The 20,756-nt window shown below is 40.5% G+C and overlaps 1 protein-coding gene across 4 annotated transcripts in view; it reads right to left on the minus strand.

Moving 5' to 3' along the window:
* The window catches only part of KIF26B (kinesin family member 26B), a 295,042-nt gene that overhangs the window by 194,446 nt on the left and 79,840 nt on the right, over window positions 1-20,756 (minus strand). For all 4 annotated transcript variants that reach the window (XM_035322070.1, XM_035322073.1, XM_035322071.1 and 1 more), the window contains one exon: window positions 10,293-10,826. In XM_035322070.1, coding sequence (XP_035177961.1) covers window positions 10,293-10,826 — 534 coding nt within the window. The remainder of the gene's footprint in view (window positions 1-10,292; window positions 10,827-20,756) is intronic.

A 20,756-nucleotide genomic window follows, 5' to 3' on the forward strand; every position in this document is an offset into this window, starting at 1 on the left:
TCCTTCCCATTAGCCAAAAGCCTGCGCATTCATTTCGACAGCTATTTAATAAACACAAGTCCATGCCACTATCAGAGATTTTAAAAGAATCAAACTATTTGAAGTAAAGCACACCTATGACAGATGCATGTACTCGATTCAAAGAGCTGTCACAACAGAAACACCTCACTTGCGCTCCTACTTACACAACTAATGCCTTGCACTGGTTGCAGTATAGTCATGGGACGTTTGCATCTACCAGTCAGACTTTCTTTTGACTTATTAAACTGAAGTCCTCTGATACCTTAATGATACAAGCGATGACAACTGCTGTGCTCCCATGCAAGGCGGAGCTACAGATGGTCCTGCTGAGACTTCCTAGTGACATAAAGCACAGTGAGCACAGACCAACCTCTTGGAAGACGAGGTCTCATTACCCTCCTTTTTCCTTCAACTTTTGGAGCAATTCTTAGTTCAGCTACAGAGGTTATGTGGGTGTGAAAGGTGAAAAGCACATTCTTTTCTTTTCAGAGAAGATTGTGGGTTTTAACAAAAAAAAAAAAAAAAAAAAAAAAAAAAAAAAGATGGTTTAATTAGTTGGGAGTGGCTTTTTCCTCACACCATGCAGATGTAATCTTCCTTACTCTCCACAGAAGAGAGCTAGGCACAATCACAGTTCAAAAGTTGGTTGCTGGATAATCAGCCTTATGTTTTCATTTGTCAAGAGGAACAATTCCAACAGATTTCTTAGCTCTACTACTCTGATGCAGCCATGTCAACTGCAAGCCAATTATCCCGGACTGAGAGAGAAGAGTTTGATCCCAAATGTATTTTATATGACAACACACATCTCTCACATTTGCAGTGGTCTGGAATAAAATAGTTCAGTTGGAAGGGACCTTCAAGATCACCTAGCCTGACTACCTGACCATTTCAGGGCTAACCGTAAGTTAAAGCATGTTATTGAGGGCGTTGTCCAGATGCCTCCTGAACACTGACAGGCATGGGGCATCAACCACCTCTCCATGAAGCCTGTTGCAGTGTTTGACCACCCTCATGGTTAATAAATGTTTCCTAAAGCCCAGTCTGAACCTCCCCTGGCTAAGCTCTGTGCCAAACCCACACGTCCTGCCATCGGTGACCAGAAATCAGGGCCCAGCACCTGCCTCTGTGCCTCCCCTCCTCAGGAAGCTGCAGGGAGCAGCGAGGCCACCCCTCGGCTTCCTTCTGTCCAGACTGGACAACCCAGTGTCCTCAGCCTCCCCTCACAGGACAGACCTCCCAGCCCTTTTGCCAGCTTTTTGCCCTCCTCTGGACACTCTCAAGTACCTTAACATCCTTTTTATATTGTGGAGCCCAGAACTGTGGACAAATATTCCAGGTGAGGCTGCACCAACGCTAAATATAGCAGGAGAATCACCTCTTTTCACCTCATTTTGGTTATGCTGTGTATAACGCATCCCAAAATGCATTTTGCTCTCTTGGCTACCAGGGCACATTGCTGGCTCACGTTGAGCCTGTTGTGACCAGCACCACCAGATCCCTTTCTGCAGGGCCACTCTCCTTCTGGTCGCCTCCCTATCTGTACCTGTCTGGCATTACTCCACCCCGGGTGCAGATCCCTGCACTTACCCTTGTTGAATTTCAAGCCATAGATGACTGCCCAATGCTCCAACATATCTAGATCTCTCTGCAAGGCCTCTCATCACTCCAGACAATTAACAACACCTTCCAGTTTAGTATCAGCAGCGAGCCTGCTGAAGATGCACTTCCCTCCTGCATCCAGATCACTGATAACGATGTTGAGCAGGGCTGGCTCTGCTACTGAGCCCTGGGGAACCGCACTAGTGACTGACCACCAGCCAGATGCAGCTCCATTTATGATGACCCTGAGCTCTGCCATTGAGCTAGTTCAGCACCCAGTGTAGTATGCTCCTGTTCATCTCACAGTTGGACAACTTTTCCAGAAGGATACAATGGCCTTAATAAAATCCAGAAAGATTGCATCCACCTCCATCCCTTCATTCACCAAGTGAGTGACCTTACCATACAATTATATCAAATTACTATGATACTGTAAGCACTGCTCAGCAACAACTAGAACATCAGCATGTTATCAACATTATTCTCATCTTAAGTCCGCAATGCAGCACCATACCATCTAGCAGGAAGAAAATTAACTGTCCTAGCCAAAACCAGGACAGTGACACAATGGGATTGCCTCATCCTGTGCTTTTAAAAGGTGGTTATTAAAAAATGACCAGCTATCATGGACCCCTAAACCTTCTCAAGCAGATTCTCGGCAGACACTGCTAACTAGCTCCCTAAGTAGCTTAAAGTTTGCTCTCTTAAAGTCCAGGGTGGCAACTCTGCTGACCTTTTTTGTCATTATACCAAAAATTTTGAACTCAATTATTTCATGACAGGGTAAAATCCAACCACTTTATCTCAAATTCACTGAACTAAAGAGAGAGCTGTGCCAGCAGAGAGTTTGATGTTCTATTTCTGATGCCATTTCAGAAACACTTTAGAGAAAACAATGGTTTTACATGATAGCTATGTGGAATCACATTTCAGAGTTACATCAGCCTCTAGCTATTTGTTCCTTACTTCCCAAAAGCACAGCATAGTATCAAAGAATAAAAGCTTTGTCAGTTTATTTTTTTTTGCACAGTAATGCAGTTCTTCATATTTTAAACCCCAATGCTTTTCCTAAGCAAAATAAAGGAACGACATAATGTATTTACTAGACATTACTAAGTATAATCTTAATGTCTTACTAATGATGTAAAACAAATGCCTCTGTCAAGTGAACAATACTCTGATTTGCGTCTTCTTTGAGTAGTACCCTTTAGAAATCTAAAGGAAAACTACAAGAAATTTGCATTCTAATTATTTTGCCATCACTCCATCCTCCCACATCTCAATTAGAATGAGTTACCCTTGTACAAATATCTATTTTCTCTCTTCTTGCAAAGGGTGTAGAACAATAGCAAGATATAGGAGGAATGTCAGCCATGGGACTGAATCTTTATGCAGCTTTAAATACCAGCACATTGCTTATAGGAATGATTCAGCCCAATGGTGGTTTTGTTTGTTTGTTTGGCTTTTGTTTTTAGAAGCCCTGAATCTTCACACACTTGAGTAAGAAATAAAAATAAATATAAAAATAGACAAAGAATTCTGAAACATACAACAACTACATTGAGCTCTGGCAATGTTGTTGGAACTGTTGGAAAAGCACTCTTCACTAATCTGTTTATTACAGGCCTCCATCCAAAACGCAGCACCAGTCATCTGTTGTCATCTGGTGTTTATCTTTCACCAGGTTCAGGCTCTAATCTAGGCTCTCTCTCCAGCTGCCACTCTAGGGCCACTTTCAGAACAGAGGGACAAAGAGTCTAAGAGGTGACTAAGTACATCAGAACCCTATTCCCAGTCAGCCCAGTTACTCCTGTGCTGGAAAGCTTCCCTGGTGGTTTCAGGAATTCTAGTCCTTAGCTATGTATTAGATGTATTTAAAGGAAGCCTTCTCCATAGAATATGATACCAATTGTCTTATGCTATATGGAAATTTATCCTTAACTTTATTATCCTAATAGCAGAAAGGTTTTGGTGCTGGTTTCTTTTGTTTGTTTTTAACTGCTCACATAAACATACAACCTTTTCATGAATTTTCCTACGATTTTGGCCACAACGCTATTTCCATAGTAATAGGTTCCACAGAACAGTACATTGTATAAAAAGCGTATTTCCTTTTCTCACTTCCAAATTGGCTGTCTTAACTTCTGAATTCCTGTGTTCATGAACTATGAAATAAAGCGTAGGGACAAGGTGATCATTTTACTCTGATTCTGTGCCACCTTATTTACAGTGTGGGAGACAAAGGGACAACTTTTTTTTAATGCATCAGTTTGTCATCTCCCTCTCTCCATCCCATCTCTGCATCATCCTTCCTCACTGTTCAGACATCTCTTCTATCAATTTATTATTTTGTTCAATTATGCAAGCAATTAGCACAGCTATTATTTCAGAAAAGAAACTAGTCTCACACTTGGACAAAATTATTAAGCGACAGAGCAGCAGAGGAAAGCAAGACTACAAATCCTCACTAATTGTGATCTTCTGGCTTTCACTAATTTACAGGATTAATTCACTCCTGTAATAGTCCACAGATTTCTTCCTCACATCACAGCTGAGTCATGGGGTTTTCATACTCATAGGATAAGCCTACTTAGCTCTTTTCAATCCATGGGATACCCTTTACCTCCTTCTTCCCTTGGTCTCCCTGGTATCATGAAGGGGGAAAGTAATGATTCTAAGGTCATTAAGCCATGCATAAAAATGCCGTAAGAGATCAAATCACACCAAGGTAATGCAAAAAGAAAAAGAAAAAGAAAAAAAAACCTCCTTTTGTTAGCACAGTCTTTTCCCGCTTGATGGTATTAGAAAATCTATATACAGCTGGGCTGTTAGTTGAGGACGTAGACAGGAGGAATAAAATACAAAAAGCCAACTCCTGTAATATACAAACTGAATGATCAAACAATCATGGCAAAATGTCAGCTCATGGCATACACTGACTTCAGTAGGGTCATATCTAATTACTAGTGATGTGGTTTAAAAAGGCTTTTAGAGGAAAGCTACTTCAGAGATAACAACTAATGCATGAGGAACAAGGGCAACAGAGATAATTAAGTGGGGATATTAATTTCAGTGCCAATGAATTTGTTTGACAATCTGTTCCTTGGTCCAGTCAAACAAACTTTGGAAATAAAATTCCTGCACTTTCAGTCTACAGTATCACTATGAATTACTTCGGTCAAAAATTAAAAAAAAAAAAAAATCAGTGCAAGAGTTTGCATGCATTTGTTCAACATCATTTATGAGCTTGTAGTAAAAAGAACAAAGTTTTCTATGTTGTTCTGGAAGCCACCACACTCAAATGAAGATCTCATGCATTTCATGATTGAATGCAAGCCATCCAAAATATTCTGAGCCAAAACCTAACTGCACACAGGCAAAATACCTCCTGCATTACAGATCTTGTATGGAATTGAGTGTGGTCACATAAGAATACGGTACTAGAAGGGCCAGTACACAAATTTCCTTTTCGTTTGTTGCTAAGATGCTTTGACAAAATAGGTCTGGCTCTAGGAAGCATGGAATAATTATAGAAAACGCCTGTTAATCTACAGATGGAGCAAATAACATGATTTCTGTACCTTGCATTATATGCTTCAGAAGCTACTTAAATTATCCTGGCATTGCTGTAGCAATCATTAACATTTTAGCTTTATCCTGCTGAACACTTTAAGAAGTGACAGCAGAAGCAAGTGGAAGAGAAATAAATTAGACAGTAGACACTTAGAAAAAAAGCTTGGAATCAAAATCCTGGATGAGGATACCCCCACACAGGCTTTGGCTCCGTATCTGAACTCTCCATCTTGTGCCCAACTCTAATCATTACCAGTTTCTTTTTGTAAGGCTGTGCCTGAAAGAACTGATGTGTTACGAGACGGCCGTGACCTAAGTAAACTCCAAACAAATCATTCATCACTGCAGAACCCCAGAACAAGCTGGTTCTTTCTCAGAGAACAGTGTTCATCTAAACACATATTATACATAAAGAGGAAACAGAAAGCACATACTGTAAGCTTTCATCAATTGTACACAAAGCCTTTGATAACTCTCTGAATAGGCTTGAGATCATTATGCCTGGGGCCAAGAGGCACTCTGCAGTTTAAGATCTCATTTTCCAAACTTTTGGTCAAAAGTGTCTTTTTAAGTGCAGCAGAGAAAGGAACACTTTTTCCTTGAATATCATGATCACAATACCCCTACTCAAATCGTTACATGCACTATCTTTTCTATATCTAATTCAAACTTCACAACTTCAAGGCCTGAAGCAGGAGGTACTCACCCTATTCACGTCAACAGCCATGTTTTCTCCTCCCCATCCTTCCCTTTCACAGCCCACATTATTCCTGGAGGAACTGGCCTTTCCCAGTTCTCTGTTTTTTCTCTTACCTTTCTGTCACTCGGATCTGCAAACCACGCTGTGCTAATCTTGTTTTGTTTTTAAACAATGCACTTAAAATTTATAGACACTAAAAGATTCTTATGCAGATTCAGGAAGGTAACCAGAGGTGGTCCATGGACCAAGGAAATGCCCACTATTTTATGTATGGCAGTTCACACCATGCTTTTGGCTTAGAGGCATACTAAAATAGGAGAACTATGCAGTTCATTAGGTTAAAAGAGGGTACTGATTCTAAAGAGGAACAACTACTCCTAAATAATGGTGAATTTTACCCCAAAGTGTTTTAGTGTAACCACCTTAATCCAGTCACCTATTTTCCACTCATTTCCCTTTGAAAGCTAACCCTATTTCAGTCTGAACTACTACGGACTCAAATCTATCTCATTCTCATTAAAGTGGTGGTTTTGTTTCAGCTATTTTAGCAGCTTTGGATAATAAGTAGTAAAAACATTATGCATTTAATTTGGTATCACATTTTGTATAAAATCAGTAGAAGCAGTCATCTCATCAAGGTGTTTGGACTTTGTGGCTCCTACAATAGCTCAACAGTTTATTGTTCTTTAAAAGCATTTTATGACAAGTGGAAAGCAACGTAAGTGTGCTAACACTGTGATATCCTATAATTCACATTAGCAGCTGCACATACAATTACAGGCCTTCCCAGGTAGAAACCTCACCAATTCCAAGGAATTTTCTCTGAGCAGGCAAGGACTGAAATTCCTTTGAGTGACAGGGAGATCAACACAAGCCTTTACGAGGCTTCACAGTCTGATCCTGAGGGCACGTATAAATATGCTACCTGCTGGTGACTGAAAGAGCATAATTTTCAGACTATTCAATTCTACTGAATTTCAGCTGGTATTTTCCAATATGTAATCATGAGAAACGGATCACAATTTCCCTCTTCCAGTAACCATTTCAGCATTCTAGTGTTCATAGGAGGGTCTTAATGGGCCATACGTTTTGAGATTAACCAGTTCCCTTTCCCTGCCTCTGATTCCCTGTCTCATAAGAGGGCTGCTTACCAGCAAAATTTGATTCAGCTCCTTACAGAAAACAGCATCAGCTGTTCATTTGTGAGCCAAGCCTAGGAAGATCACAGGGTTTTGGAACCAGGTCTTTGTTTCTGTCTGGTAAAAGAGTGGCTAAACACAGAATCACATAAAACAGGGATGATGGGGATAGATGGAGCCACGTACTCCATCTCTTAATCTCCAGGTAGGGACAATTTTGCCTAAGCATTACTTAGCAGGCAATTTTCTGACCTATTCTTTGGTGATTCCATCGGTGAGTACCCATGATGCCTCCATGAAATTTATTTTAACTGTCTGTGTCATTAGAGAGGTTCTTTTATATCTAACATACAACTCCAGTTAAAGACATCATTACATCTTCTATTTTTCTGGCTGTAGACATACACTAAATTACTAAATTTGGTAGTATATAAATTTGCATTTGTTTTACTTACTCCTGATAGCAACTGCTTTTTCTGTAGAACTGGTTGAATAGTGGGGTGCTATTTAAGACTTGCCATACACTATTGCAGCAGCTGAACCCTACAGTATCACAACACTTTTTATTTATTTCAGTGGAACTCTAAGAAAAGCTGTAATTCATTCCCCACAAGAAAATGCTTTTTAAGGCAGTCTGGAGGGGAAGACCCTAAGAAGGGATCAATACTCTAGAAATCACAATAGTAGGAATATTTTTAGTGCCTAAAATTACCATGAGTCAATTCTGAACCACAGTATGTCTCTTCCAGGCTAATCTGTTTCCTTTTTTTTTGGTGATACTTCAGTAAGAAAATACAGTCACATTTCAAGGTACTCAACCATTTCTGTCAAGTTATCTAGACTGTCTAACAAAAGGTAATTTAAAATGGGAGAGGTCTGCAAACAGGCGCCATTAAGTCCAGAGTGATGAGACTGACTTCTCCCTGGACATCAGTTTGACAAAGTTATAATGTAGAAGGGTACTATAACTCTGTGTGAAATACAAGGTTTCCATCCCAAGGAATTCTTTTACTTCTTTTCTATTCCTCTAAGATAATACACAGTGAGTCTTCTATTCTTAACCTATTCTTAAGGGAAGGCAAGAAAAATTAATTAATTGACATTTGCAAGTAAGTAACTAGTGCCTTTTTCTTTTTTTCTTTTTTTTTTTTCAAAATCATGAAAATCGGAGTTCTAATTAAGATGGGATAACAGATTCATCTTCCTAATGCTCTTCCCCAGCAGGGTTTTGTAACTCCAACAGTAGGTACATAATGAAAATTATATTTATATGGGGTAGAGAGATCTAGAATTTTCTGAAAAATATATAGCAACATTGTTTTCTATACATCAAAGCAGAAAAAGCAAAGCTTCCATCTCCTTATTATCTTAAGTTGCAGAGATCACTAATCAAAATTATTCTTCTTACTTTATTAATTTCCAGTCTGATACAGATACTACATAACCAAACACTAAAATCCTTTCAAAGTGTGAAGAAAAAAGCTATCATCATTATTCCCTGACTGGACAATTAACTGTGACCCTCTAAGTACAGCAAGAATTCCAACATTTGTAGGTTGTAAAGAGACTGTAAAACTTACTATCAACAAACAGTCCATTACAGACCAGCATCTGTGGAATGGTAGTTTTTTTTGTGCTGTTTGTTTGTTTGTTTTGCAGGAAGGGAGGTGTTGAATCTGTTAGCAGATTCCAGCCACTATCTTTTCTATTTCCAGGTTAGCAAAAGGAGAGGAAAATGGCATGGAACAGCAGTCCTTATGGTAACTGGAGCCAAACAGGATCAGACTGGAAAGTTTTGAGTAATAGATTTTCTTTAGCGAATATTTTTAAGACAAAATGAACTGCCTAGGAACCATGAACCATCAAAAGGTAAACAAAAGACATTTTAATAGAAGATGAGCTAAACAATTGTGAAAGTAACAACACTGAAGCAATTTTCTGAATAATTATTCAGTTTTCTTAATACGTGTTGTTTAGTTCTTTTCTTAGATCAAATGCTTTTGTCTTAGATCAAACTATCATTGCATAGTGATCTGCCCAAATGTGACTCAGGTTCACTAGAGCATAGATCCACAACACAACAGTCACATATTTTCCAGATAAAATAACTATAGTTCACTTCTAGTTTTACCAACTCTTCTTTGGTGCATGGCTATATCTTAATGCTTATGAATAACACTGTGGGTTGTGGTTTTTTTCTGGCTATAATATCAGTCACTCATACCAACAAATGTTAAATACTAATGTAGGGATCTATCTTGCAATCTGTTCATAACTTAGTAGAAAGACCAAACTTCCAAAGATAGTTATTTATGTGCCTAAGGAAGCCAATAGGGATAGCTGGGAGAATTCAAAAAGAGTAGGCTTGTGTTGCAATCTGCAAGAGCTTGGACACTCTAAAAATCTCACTACCTGCAAAAGCAAGTGCTTTGGAAAGCCTACCTCCTCCTTCTGCACAAGTTGATGTGAATGGGTTCTACAGCTACCTACGAGTGAGTATAGTTACCGAAAGTCAGCCCTCGAAAAAGGAGGGCTGAACCTACTGGGAAGTATATGGAAATATTCCCCAAACTGCTAAACTCTGGAAATTACTGATCCTTCTGAATCCATGAGAATTAATAAAAATCAGAACACCAAGAATCAGTTTAACCTGCAGAAGGCCACCAGCACACACTAGCATCAATAGGAACCTGTGTAACTTCAGACACATCAACACAGTTGGTGGATGCTCTACAAAGACTACAGGATCACATATGCCCCAATGAACCAAAAGACCCTCTAGAAACTTCACAAATACCCAGCCAGAATTTATTGGTACATTAGTGCTGTTTTCCACTTGTGAATAGACAAATGTGGTTGGCCTCTCAGTTGTTGCTCCAATCAAGTATTATGAGAGAGAGTGAATGAGTTTGTGTGAACTGTGTGAAGGAATAAATGGACAGTGTGACTAATTAACAGCTATTAATAACAACAGCATGGCTCTATTATTAATAACAGCTGCATTAATAAAAGGTGCTTTAATTAATACTGGTTGTGATCTGTGTCTTCCCCCCCAACTCAATTCCCTACCAAGGAAAACAGAATTTATAGCGCTCCTTTTTCTGGTCCTTACTATGTGATTAGCTCTACTTCTTACTTCTCCCCAACAGGAACAAGCAGTGTCAGCATGCCCCAAAAGCTTGATTGAGGGAAAAAAAAAAAAAAATATATATATATATATATATATAGAACGCACTTTGTTATTTTAAACTACTTACTTGGTAGGGGTACAGAGTAACACCGTTTGTTCTCGACAAAGACCAGGTGCCATCAAGGTACTGATGAGCCTGTATAGCCACAGAATTAAGAACATTACCATTGCTGGGGCTGGTGGCCATTTGAAAGCTGACCTTGGCTTGGTGTCCAGGAGAGCCATTTTTCTTCTCCACCCCATTGACAATTCCTAGACTGTTGGGTTTTCCACTGTGTTTGTTGGCAACAAAGCCTGTATAATTAGACGTAGCATAAGGAGCAGGCATGTATGCCCAGTCCCTGGGCTGCAAGCTGCCCATGTGCCGGGAACCCACTAACGTGGGGATGTTGGGGAGGGGTGGGGGAGATCCTGGCGAGGCATCGTAATGTTCTGAGTTGGCAGCCTGCTCTAAGGTCAGCACCATCTGAATGGCCTCTTGCTTCAGCTGGTTCAGGTGTGTGGCACAAACATCGCATCTGTTGTCCTTCTCGTTCCATGCCTTCCGAATGGTATTGGGAACTTGGAGCTTGTCATGAATCACTGAAGAGAAACACGGGTCCTAAAGAGCAAACAGAGAAGGGAGGGGGGGGACAGGAGAGAAATATTTAACCACTGTCACCACAGTGAAACATTATTACTGCTGATTGTGCATTTCAAAAGCCAATTTATGAGATAAGCTTAGAATGCAAACAAAAGCCATTAGATACAGTCAACATATGCCAGCAGCAGAGTTAAACAAAAATGAGAAACTGGATCATGTAGGAAAGAAAAAATTGTTTTACTGATAAATGACAAATATTATAATTCCAATGCAAGCTTCAATGCATGGCAGGGAGAATGAATTAACCTGCTTCACACACACCACTGAACCTAATTTCTGACTTGAATGAAATCTACTTTTAGTTACACAGGCGAGATCAAGAGCAACTCCCCTAAAATCAATGGGCATATAGCAAGGCTCACTATCTACTCATCATTTGTAGCAAACAATTTTCTCCTTGGAAAGTGCATTTTTGAGACAAAAGCATGTGTGATTTAAAACCGCTTACCTCATATCTCTACCTCATAGGTAGAGTTTTCAATGTCAGTGGTGCTCTCTGTGGAGCCACCCCAGTCTCACTACAATGCTGGCCCAAACTGCACAGTAAGTGCTTCAGTAACCTGTAATGCCAAATAGCAGTCATAGCAGGGCTTATCACCAAACTTGCTTAGTTATGTAGTATTTTGTGGTCTTAGAAATGCAGAGCAATGATGTTTGTTATGCAGAACAAACCATGACAGCTACGTGATGGAAACTAACATTTCTAATGCACTCATCTGAGGTTCTCTCTTTACATGCAAAAAACAGGAGTTCTAGACCAGCATTGGTGGAAGTGGTAGAGAATATGCACATATATATATGTACATAAGCAAGATACAGTAGGTGAGGAAGCAGAGCTTTATATTCCAGTCACTGGTTATGGAAATTTCACATAATATTTTAGTGCTTTTACAGGACAGGCTTCCCCTCCTAAGCTTTGGGGACTTATTGGTGGATTTTGTTCTAATTATTAAAAAGATTTACATGCAGTAGCATCAGAATCTCTTTTTTTTCTTCTTCTTCTTCGAGGCTTTATCAGCTTAAGCAGAAAAGTGAAATCAAACTGGAAAAGCAGAAATTTAAAAAATTGCAAAAATAGAGACCACCCTTTTCAAGTAATTTGATGAATCCCATGCCATCAAAGATAGACAGATTTCATGTCTTGATAGTTTAGCTGCACTGGGAAAAAATGAGTAGGGGGTATCATATAAGGAGGGAGAAAATTCATCGGTAAAGGGTCACATTCATTATGATCCATCTTTATTATATACTCAAGCATTTTATTTTCACTGTTTAACTACCATGAACAGCTCCTCAGCATGCAGTGATTAATTGATTCATAAATCATGGTGCCTCTTTATGCACAGCAGCAAAAGAGCAGTTCTAGCCCCAGAAGCCCAAGAGAGCCATATAAGCTGATGGGAAACAACAGGAGGCTGAGATCTGATCAAGCCTCAAACTGGTCATTTCTATTCCATGCACAAAGCGGGTCAGAGCATCAAAGTGTGTCAGGGAGGCAGGAACTGGATTCTGCATCAACCCTCCCCCCTTAACCTTCAGGAAAGTGGCTGATGGAAATCAGGGGGGAAAAACAGGAAGCAAAAGATGTCAAATCCTATTTTCCATCCAAGACCACAACTAGGTCAACAGATCACATCAGATACAGGCACCCCACCCATGATGCCAGGTACGCAGGGAGAGGACTCTACTTTTCCCCTAATGCACTAGACAAAGCCATCCATACAGCTGAAGTGAGGTGTGAGTCTTCTTTCCAGGCTGCTCAATGTCAGTCCAGGAAAAATCCTTGCCAGCTCTTCCTTCAGCTAGCTAATGCCACAGAGCTGGTGGCTGTTCTTTGAAAGTTAACTTCCCTTAGGCAACTGGGCTTGAACCCAGGTACTTATACACAGCATTCAGATCCAGCAGCAGTTTAACATGGAAATTCCTGGATACTATGATAAATATTCCAAGGAAATAAAGTCTTCTCTTAAAGTAAGCAAATGTCAGCATGATATAAATATTCAAGTAGCACACCAGCTTTAAGGAGTGCTGGACAGCAGTGAATTCAGCTTCATCTCAGTGTTAAAACAAACATCAGATCATTCTCTGATACAACAATAAACAGAGAGAGAGGAAGGAATACTGTTCCTCCTCGGGAGTAGAAAGGACGAAAACAGACACCACCTGAACTGACTGCTGCTACGACTAGCCCTACTAATCTATCAGACTCCCCTAGATGGATGGCTCAAAGCTGGATCCAGGTCTGGAATATGAAACAAAATCCTACAGGATAGCGAATGAATTTGGAGAAGCACAGGTTCCAGAAACGTTAGTCATAGTCTGTTCCCAACAACAATAAAAAATTGCTAGAGCCCATTTACTTTGTTATTCTGCACTGGGCAGCTCCGTTGTAATTTCGCAGAAGAATTAGATGACAGACTTGCAACACATCTAGGAGAAGGTCAAGGCTGGACAGTCACAGCACCCTTGTTTGAATATCAGGGATATGCAGCTATATGACACTATGTTTCATTATTTCATCTGCAAGCAATCATCTGCACACATTTCCCTACGGAATGCCTATTAGTTCAATAAACACTATCTTGTCCCATAGGCCTGTATGAAACAGCGATGGGCAAACCCCATGAATATGTGGTTTTTGCTAGCTGCACTGAGCAGCAGGAGTTGGAAAGGTTATACTCACTACTAAAACTTGTGAGGTCTCAAACTCCATACACACTGTCATGAGAGCAGATTTGCTTGTGAAATCTGAGGTTGACACTGGAAATACCATTTATATTTTGGCACTCATTTTCAGTCCTGACAGAACAAAGTACAGTGACACTGAAATTGAAACAGAACTTTAAAAGTCACATAAGACATTGGTTTGAGTTCAGGGCAAAGGTTCACGATGGTTTCTCTTATTGCTCTAATGGTTCACCCATCTTTAGTATAAACAGCATTACTATAAACTCCTATTCCCAGGATAAACAAATGAAGACATGTAAGAGGTCCGAAAGCTTCAGGAGATCAGTCACAACATGGACCACAGCAAAAATGCACAAGGCAATCACTGAACTAAACAGAAAACTGAACGGAACTTGTTTGCAAGGAGCATTTTCGCATTGAGTTTTCAAGCTCAAGTAAATACCAAAGCCAGCTATGCTTAGCTGTTCATCTTCTGCACTCTGGCTATCTACTAATTTATCCCCCATCTTTGGTCCTGAATTATAAAGCCACATTGGAAATACAGTAGAGTTAAGGAAGTTCTGCTGCTTAGATAGCCATCATAAACAGGAATGCTGAGGAATTCTTGCTTTACCCAGTAAGCAGGCACTAGTTAAAAAACATTGAAGGTCACAGCTGTAACAGGGTAAACGCAGCCCTGAACTAATGGAGGAGGGGGGACAGCACAACTGTGTGATCACGTAAGGTAATACAGAAGCATCCTCTCTGTCTGCCTTCATAAAGCTGTACCTTGCTCTACAATTTTCATGACACGGCAACTCCATCACTGGAAAGCAGATCAGGAAGAGCAATTCTTTCCTTCCTGCTATCCAGCATGGTGCCCATCTCCCTCTACAGAGAAAGCAAACAAACACTTTTAACATGAAGGACAGTGTTTCACACATACACTTGCACAAAGCTCAAAAGGAGACAGGATACAAGCAGGCACAGCTCAACTGGTGCAGAGAGGAGCAGGCCAAAAATAGGATGAGCAATTTGCACTTTTACATGTTACATGGAACCTAGCTGATCAGAGGTTCATAAGTAAATATTTTTTATGCATGCTACTTGTTTTGCAAACCAAGCAGGTCAACAGTAACATAGAGCATGCAGTTGTGCATGAAATCTTAAATTTTGTTCAGCCAACTGTAGCCAATCCTATGTCATTACCTCAGAGAAAACTCAGCTTTACAATGGATCTTAAGACCTGCTTACCAAATTTTGGTTTTCAACACCAGTATTATTCATTGCTCTTCAGGGAAGAACAAAGCAGTCAACACCAGCTAGATCACAAAGGTCAGCTTCTGCTTGGAGATGCTCACAAAAAACTCATGGATTTCTCTTGTTTCTGAGAGGATCCAGGCAGCAATGACCACCGGTATGTAATCCATCACACAAGGAGAGGGTAGAAGTAGGGGGAAAGCAACAATCAAAGCTCTGCCCTGGAAAGTGTGTTTTCCAGATTCTCATTCTCCACAGGCAGGGAGTAAAAGAACTAATTAAGAAATGTAAGTAGGAGGGAAGCCTTAACCCTGATAAAAAACACATGTTTTTCCATGACTGTGCAAACATCTCTGCTCTAAACACAATCATGCTAGTCCACGGTTGGTCTCTATTTTAAAAAAAATAAATAAATAAAGTCATCTTTTTCTGTTCTCTTTTCTCTCGAGGGCTCACTTTCTAACCTAATAGAAAGATTATACTTGTAAATTTACTTTCCAGAGGCACTTGGGCTATTTTCCAAGTGACTCTGCATCCTAACTTAAACATATCCTATCATCTTCTAGGCTACATTTCAGAGATCTGCTGTTTTCAGCATTCCAGAGCCCCAGCAGTTGAAAAACAGCTTCTCACTGTTACAATGGCACCACTTCTGTTAAAGCAAAAGCATGTACAAATAAGCCTAAGTCAGTGGGAGTTTTTCCTCAAATAAGAATGACGGGAGAAAGACCATGACTATAAATTAGTAGGACTGTACCACCAAACTGAGCTGGGAGTACTTTTGCTAAGTAAAAGCAGAGGTTGTACATGAGCAAGACCAATGGGGCAGTGAGATGGCCTCCCTTTTTCTTTTGCTCTGCACATCTCAACTCCTTTGCTAGGAAAGAAGAACATACTTCCCTCTTGTCGTTAGGGAACCCCCTCCTCTCCCCAGCTGGAGCATCCCCCTGCAAGTGTTGTTACCACACACTGGGAAGACGGCAGAGAGAGCAGACGGGCTGGGAACAAAAGGTGAGACAAAGGTTGTAAGGGAAGAGAAAGGAAGTAAAGGAAGAGGCTTTTTATATGACCCTGTTTCCAACAAGCCCTTGCAGAGGGACTCTCTCATCAACTGCAGTAAGAACCTCCACAATGTTATCATAACCCACCTCTTTAGCTAATACCATTTTTGTCCCTCAAGCTTGAGGAATTGCTTTTTGCTGACAATACGAGCCTTCACTTTCACAAAGGCCACAAGAATGCTCCTTGTCCTACAATGAGCATCTCCAGAACACATTTGTGGGACGTAGGATCTATTTTTTTCATAGAGCAGGGGAGAGGGGAGAATCATATCATGATCCTCTCTGCTGTAGTCCTCACAACAGTTTCGAGGAGTTTTTCATGAGCTGGCAGATACTACTGACATTTGGACTTCAATAATTTAACATTTGTCAGTACAAACCAGCCACTCTGCAGCCAGAGAAATGCACTCCCTTGGTTAAGGCTCTTTGTCTTCTTATCTGAAAGAGACAGTCTGAGTGAGACTCCCTCTCACAAACTTACCGCAGCAGGAAGTAGGGGAGAGAAAACACTGGAAAAACAGGAGGATTAAAAAGGGGGAGGAGGAACAGAAGAAGGGGCAAAACAAAAAGTGTTTTCTAATTGCCCAATGGATCAGCTTATGGCTCTGATGATGGATCAGCACTGACAGACTTACAGCTGCACACATCTGGCACACAGGTGTTTGTGTTCGCATTTGATAGCTAGACGGCAGCCAGATTTTTAATTGGGTTGGGAAGAAGAGATGGAATAGCAGCAGGAAAATTTAAATATACACTCAATGGTGCAAATCCAAGCCTTGCCCAATGAGCTCTGCTGTTCAGCTGTCTGGGGCTCTGCAGCCCAGACTTGAATCTGCGACCAGAGCATGCAGGGGGTGTCCTGGAGGGACATTTCTTCTATAGCTGCGTGGTAGACAAACTCAGACTTTGCCAAAAGGGCAGAAATTGTCAGCTGCCCTTCTGTAGCACAAAGAACAAACACAAAGCAGCACTGGCCTCTTCACTTGTGCTGGAAAAAGCAGTGGGTCTATTCTCAACTTCCAGCCTGGTGAGTTCCTGCCCAAATGTTGACAGATCGCATTTGCTTTCCTAGCCGCCAGAGCACACTATGAGCTTGTGTTCAATTGATTATTCACCTTGGTCCCCCAGTACCTTTCTGCATCACTGCTGTAAGCAGTCTTGTGTCATGTACCAAACTAGATGTACCACAGATGTATTTTTGCTCAAGTTTCCAGTCACCCCACAGAACTCACTTGCTATAGTTGCTTTTTCACTAAACTGGTTGTCAGACTCAAATTTGACCTATCTATTGGTAGAATGAGATGCTTCCTAGAGCCTATAAACTGCTAGCTTTATCATCCAGATGTTTAGCCTCGCTCCTCACCAGGCTGGCAAATATATGTATATGTATTTTTTATCCACAAAAACCTTCAGAATGCCATTCACAAAGACACTGCTCTTGTTGGCATCCTGTACCCACGCTTTCAAACCCATCTGGGATAAGCATGAAGCATGACTGACCTATAACTACATGGGCCAGACCTGTTAAAATACTGGAATAACATTAGATTTTCTTTGATCTTTTCAATTTTTCCCATTATTCCAAGCTTTGGTAAGCACTGAATCAACAGATCACATGAACCTCTAAGTAACCAGGCTACAGGAGCAATTATTCTTATAAAACAACTCCAGATTTTCAAAGCTTAGGACGCTTTTCCTGTGAGAAGAACGTTGCAGTCCTTTGATGAATGCCAGCACTGAGCAAGTATTGACGTGTAACCAGCGATTTCTCAAATAGGTGTCATACCTGAAGAATGGTAACTAAACATCACAAGTGTGAAGGTCAGGACACTATTTGTGACACCTACATACTTACTGTACTCAGGATTTATAAATGGATTTGCAGCAAGCTGAAATCTCTTGTAGATGCTATTCAAACATAAGAACCATATTCCTTTTATTTTAAGCAAACAGTCATTAGCAGAATTATTATTTCATTGCCCTCTCATTCTCAGAAGAGCTATTCAGAATGTAACTTTATCAACTCTTTTCAGCTTCAACACATCTACAACTGACGTGCATCAGAAACTCAAAAAGATTGTCCTACTCAGCTTACTTTTGTGTCCTGTTTTTGAAAACTATTCCTGCATGTTCATTCATATGTTTTTCTCTCCATGCTAAAAAACATAAATATCTTCATGTTGTAGGCATATTAACTAAGATTTTTGTTTTGCAGGAAAAAAAAAAAATAGACTAACAGGTTATTTTATAATGGGTAAAGAGATTTGCCTTTGCACGTCTGATCTTCCTTTCTCTACTCGTTTTTTTTATTCCAAAAAGCTTTATGAATAAAATTTTACCTGCATTTATCTGTATTTCATGCAGAGATTCTGACCTGAGCTAACCCTCCTTCATCTTGGGTATGCTCTCCTCAAGCAACACGCATTCAGGGTCTTTTCTCAAATTTCTTTTCTGCCACTATTGGATTTCTACCCTCCTTCCCAGCTTGACTGGTGAGGAGCTGGGAAGGTCAAGGGTATGAATTGACTAGACTCAGTGCATCGCAAGCCTCAGTGCAACACTTACTATGGTCTGTTAAAACCTGAAGAGTCCCTACATGCAGAGTTTTACTGTAATTTAACAAAGCCATTTGAAATTCACACTTTAAATTAAATTGACTTTCTTTCATGTCCTTGAATATGAAAACACCAGACAACCCAACTAATCTTAATCTTAGCAAAACTGCAAGTAAAAGTAAAATCCTGCCCACTTTATTCAAATCAGATGGAGCTCATCTGTGTGCCAGCTAGGAAACACAATTTTCTTCCTGACCTCTGGGAAAGTATATCACAAAGACAATATCCACTTTGCGGTAATAATGAAGTCTCTCCTGTGCAACTTCACCGTCAGAGGCACAAAAATTTGAAATATGTTTGCTTCTTTGCTGTGTTTTCAGTTTGCATTAGATAGATAACAATCTTAAAAACACGTAATTTGGAAATAGGAGCAGGTCTCCCTTCTGCACTGATTCTCAAATCTTTGCACATGTGGAGCATTCCAAGCTGCACACAGACCTGTTCTGATCACTTAGCAGCAGTCATATCTCTAACTAGCACTGACTGGAGATTTTTACCAGATTTTTATTCCAACTGAACTAAAGAGCATACACTTCAGCATCTGCAGAGTTGTTACATGCCTTGCTTAGGAGCTGATTCCTTCACATGAATGGACCTAGGATGAAGTTGGCACTGTGAAAGCTGGAGGGCTAGTTAAGACCATGGAGAACAGTCCCAAGATCACTGTTCAACCCCTGAGATTACAGAGGGAGAAGATGAGATACCTACTTGAAGCTAACGGTGAGAAATTAGGGGAAAAGCAGTCGAACGATCTATGGAAGAATATATTTTTTTTCCAAACTGATTTCTGATACAAATAATTTGAAGGGCTAGCTGATGGGGTCAGCAAAGATTTGAAATTGCTCTAGGAGGAGAATCACATCTCTGTTAATGTGTTGAACCCACTTTGCTTTCCCAAATGACTTGCGGTGCATTTCAGGTGGAAAGAAGTTGCACAAGAGCATCCTGTTATCAGCTCTGAGGTTTGACAGCACCTGTTTGAAACATCCTCCTTGACACACAGCAGGCCTGAGGTGGGCTGCTGGTTTAAGTAGTAGCCACATACGAGGTGCTGACAGCTACTTGCTCTGTAGGCAGCTCATGTCCCCTTCTGTCTAACCATGCAGGCTCTCACGGCCTCAATTTCACCTGCTAAATCCCTTCCCTCAGTAGTATTGGGCCTGCTAGCGTTTACCACCTTTCTCACCCCAAGCCCTTCACCCATAAAAGGACTGACCTGTTGGGTCCTGCCTCAGGATTCTTCATGAACTCCCATTGTGTCCAAGATGAAACTACATTTCTGTGACTCAGCATCTTGGAAATCCCCCTTTTTTCCACAGAAAGGTCAAAAAGCCACCATCCTGCTTCTTTCCTCCCAGCAAAACAGTACCTACACTCCCCCCACCCCGGGTTTGCACGGCCTTTTGCAGTCCTGCCTCTGGCTCCCTGGTGCTGCTGGGTGTGCAGAGCCCCCAGGCTAAGCAGGTCCTCTCTGCCCCTTCTCCTGCCCCTGAGCCCTGCTGCTCTGCTTCACCCCGTGCTTTGCTAATCCCAGGTTCAGGCTAATCGATACCACGCTGATCACATTGGATGCGCATGACACTATTCATTACTGTTATTAGCATCAATACTGTGAACCGAGCAATGAAAAATCCCAGTGCAAGCATTGAAATTTCATTTTAACAGTTCTAAATTATCTCAGGGTGGGTTACACTTGCATGTGAAAGCTTCTCAGCTTTGATGTAATACAAGACATTAACCAGATATAGCTTTGTATTTATAGCTGTCTCCATTAACACAATTATATTAAGAGCATGTTAATGATCTAATTATCAAAATTGTCTAATTACGTTTTTGCTTAATGTCTTTTGTGTGCATGTGATAACTTGTAATTATTGCCTGTGATCCCTGGAACCCCTAAAATGAGATGTAACATATCAAAAGACATTTTTCATTAGAAGTGAAATTTGGGTATGTAAATATACTTCTCTCTCTAGGATTTTATCACTTTTGATGACTCACTCCAGTGAGATCCAAGAGACTCCTATATTCTACAGATTTCTCATGTAAAGTATTTTAGATACATTTATACCATTTTTATGCCTATATATACAAAATTACAGATAGACAAAAACAACCTAAAACCAAGAAAAATGCACCACAAAGGTAAAATCTTTAAGATAAAGGGTGCTGAGTGCCCCCAAGTCCATGCAGCCAGAGTAATCTAAGGGCATTAGGGCAATCATGAAAGGACATTTATTCCACTTAGTTAAAAGGGCAGGAAGCTAAAGCACACCTCAGCTTTT

The sequence above is a fragment of the Oxyura jamaicensis genome, chromosome 3 (genome assembly GCF_011077185.1).
Source record: "Oxyura jamaicensis isolate SHBP4307 breed ruddy duck chromosome 3, BPBGC_Ojam_1.0, whole genome shotgun sequence".
NCBI classification, from domain to species: domain Eukaryota; kingdom Metazoa; phylum Chordata; class Aves; order Anseriformes; family Anatidae; genus Oxyura; species Oxyura jamaicensis.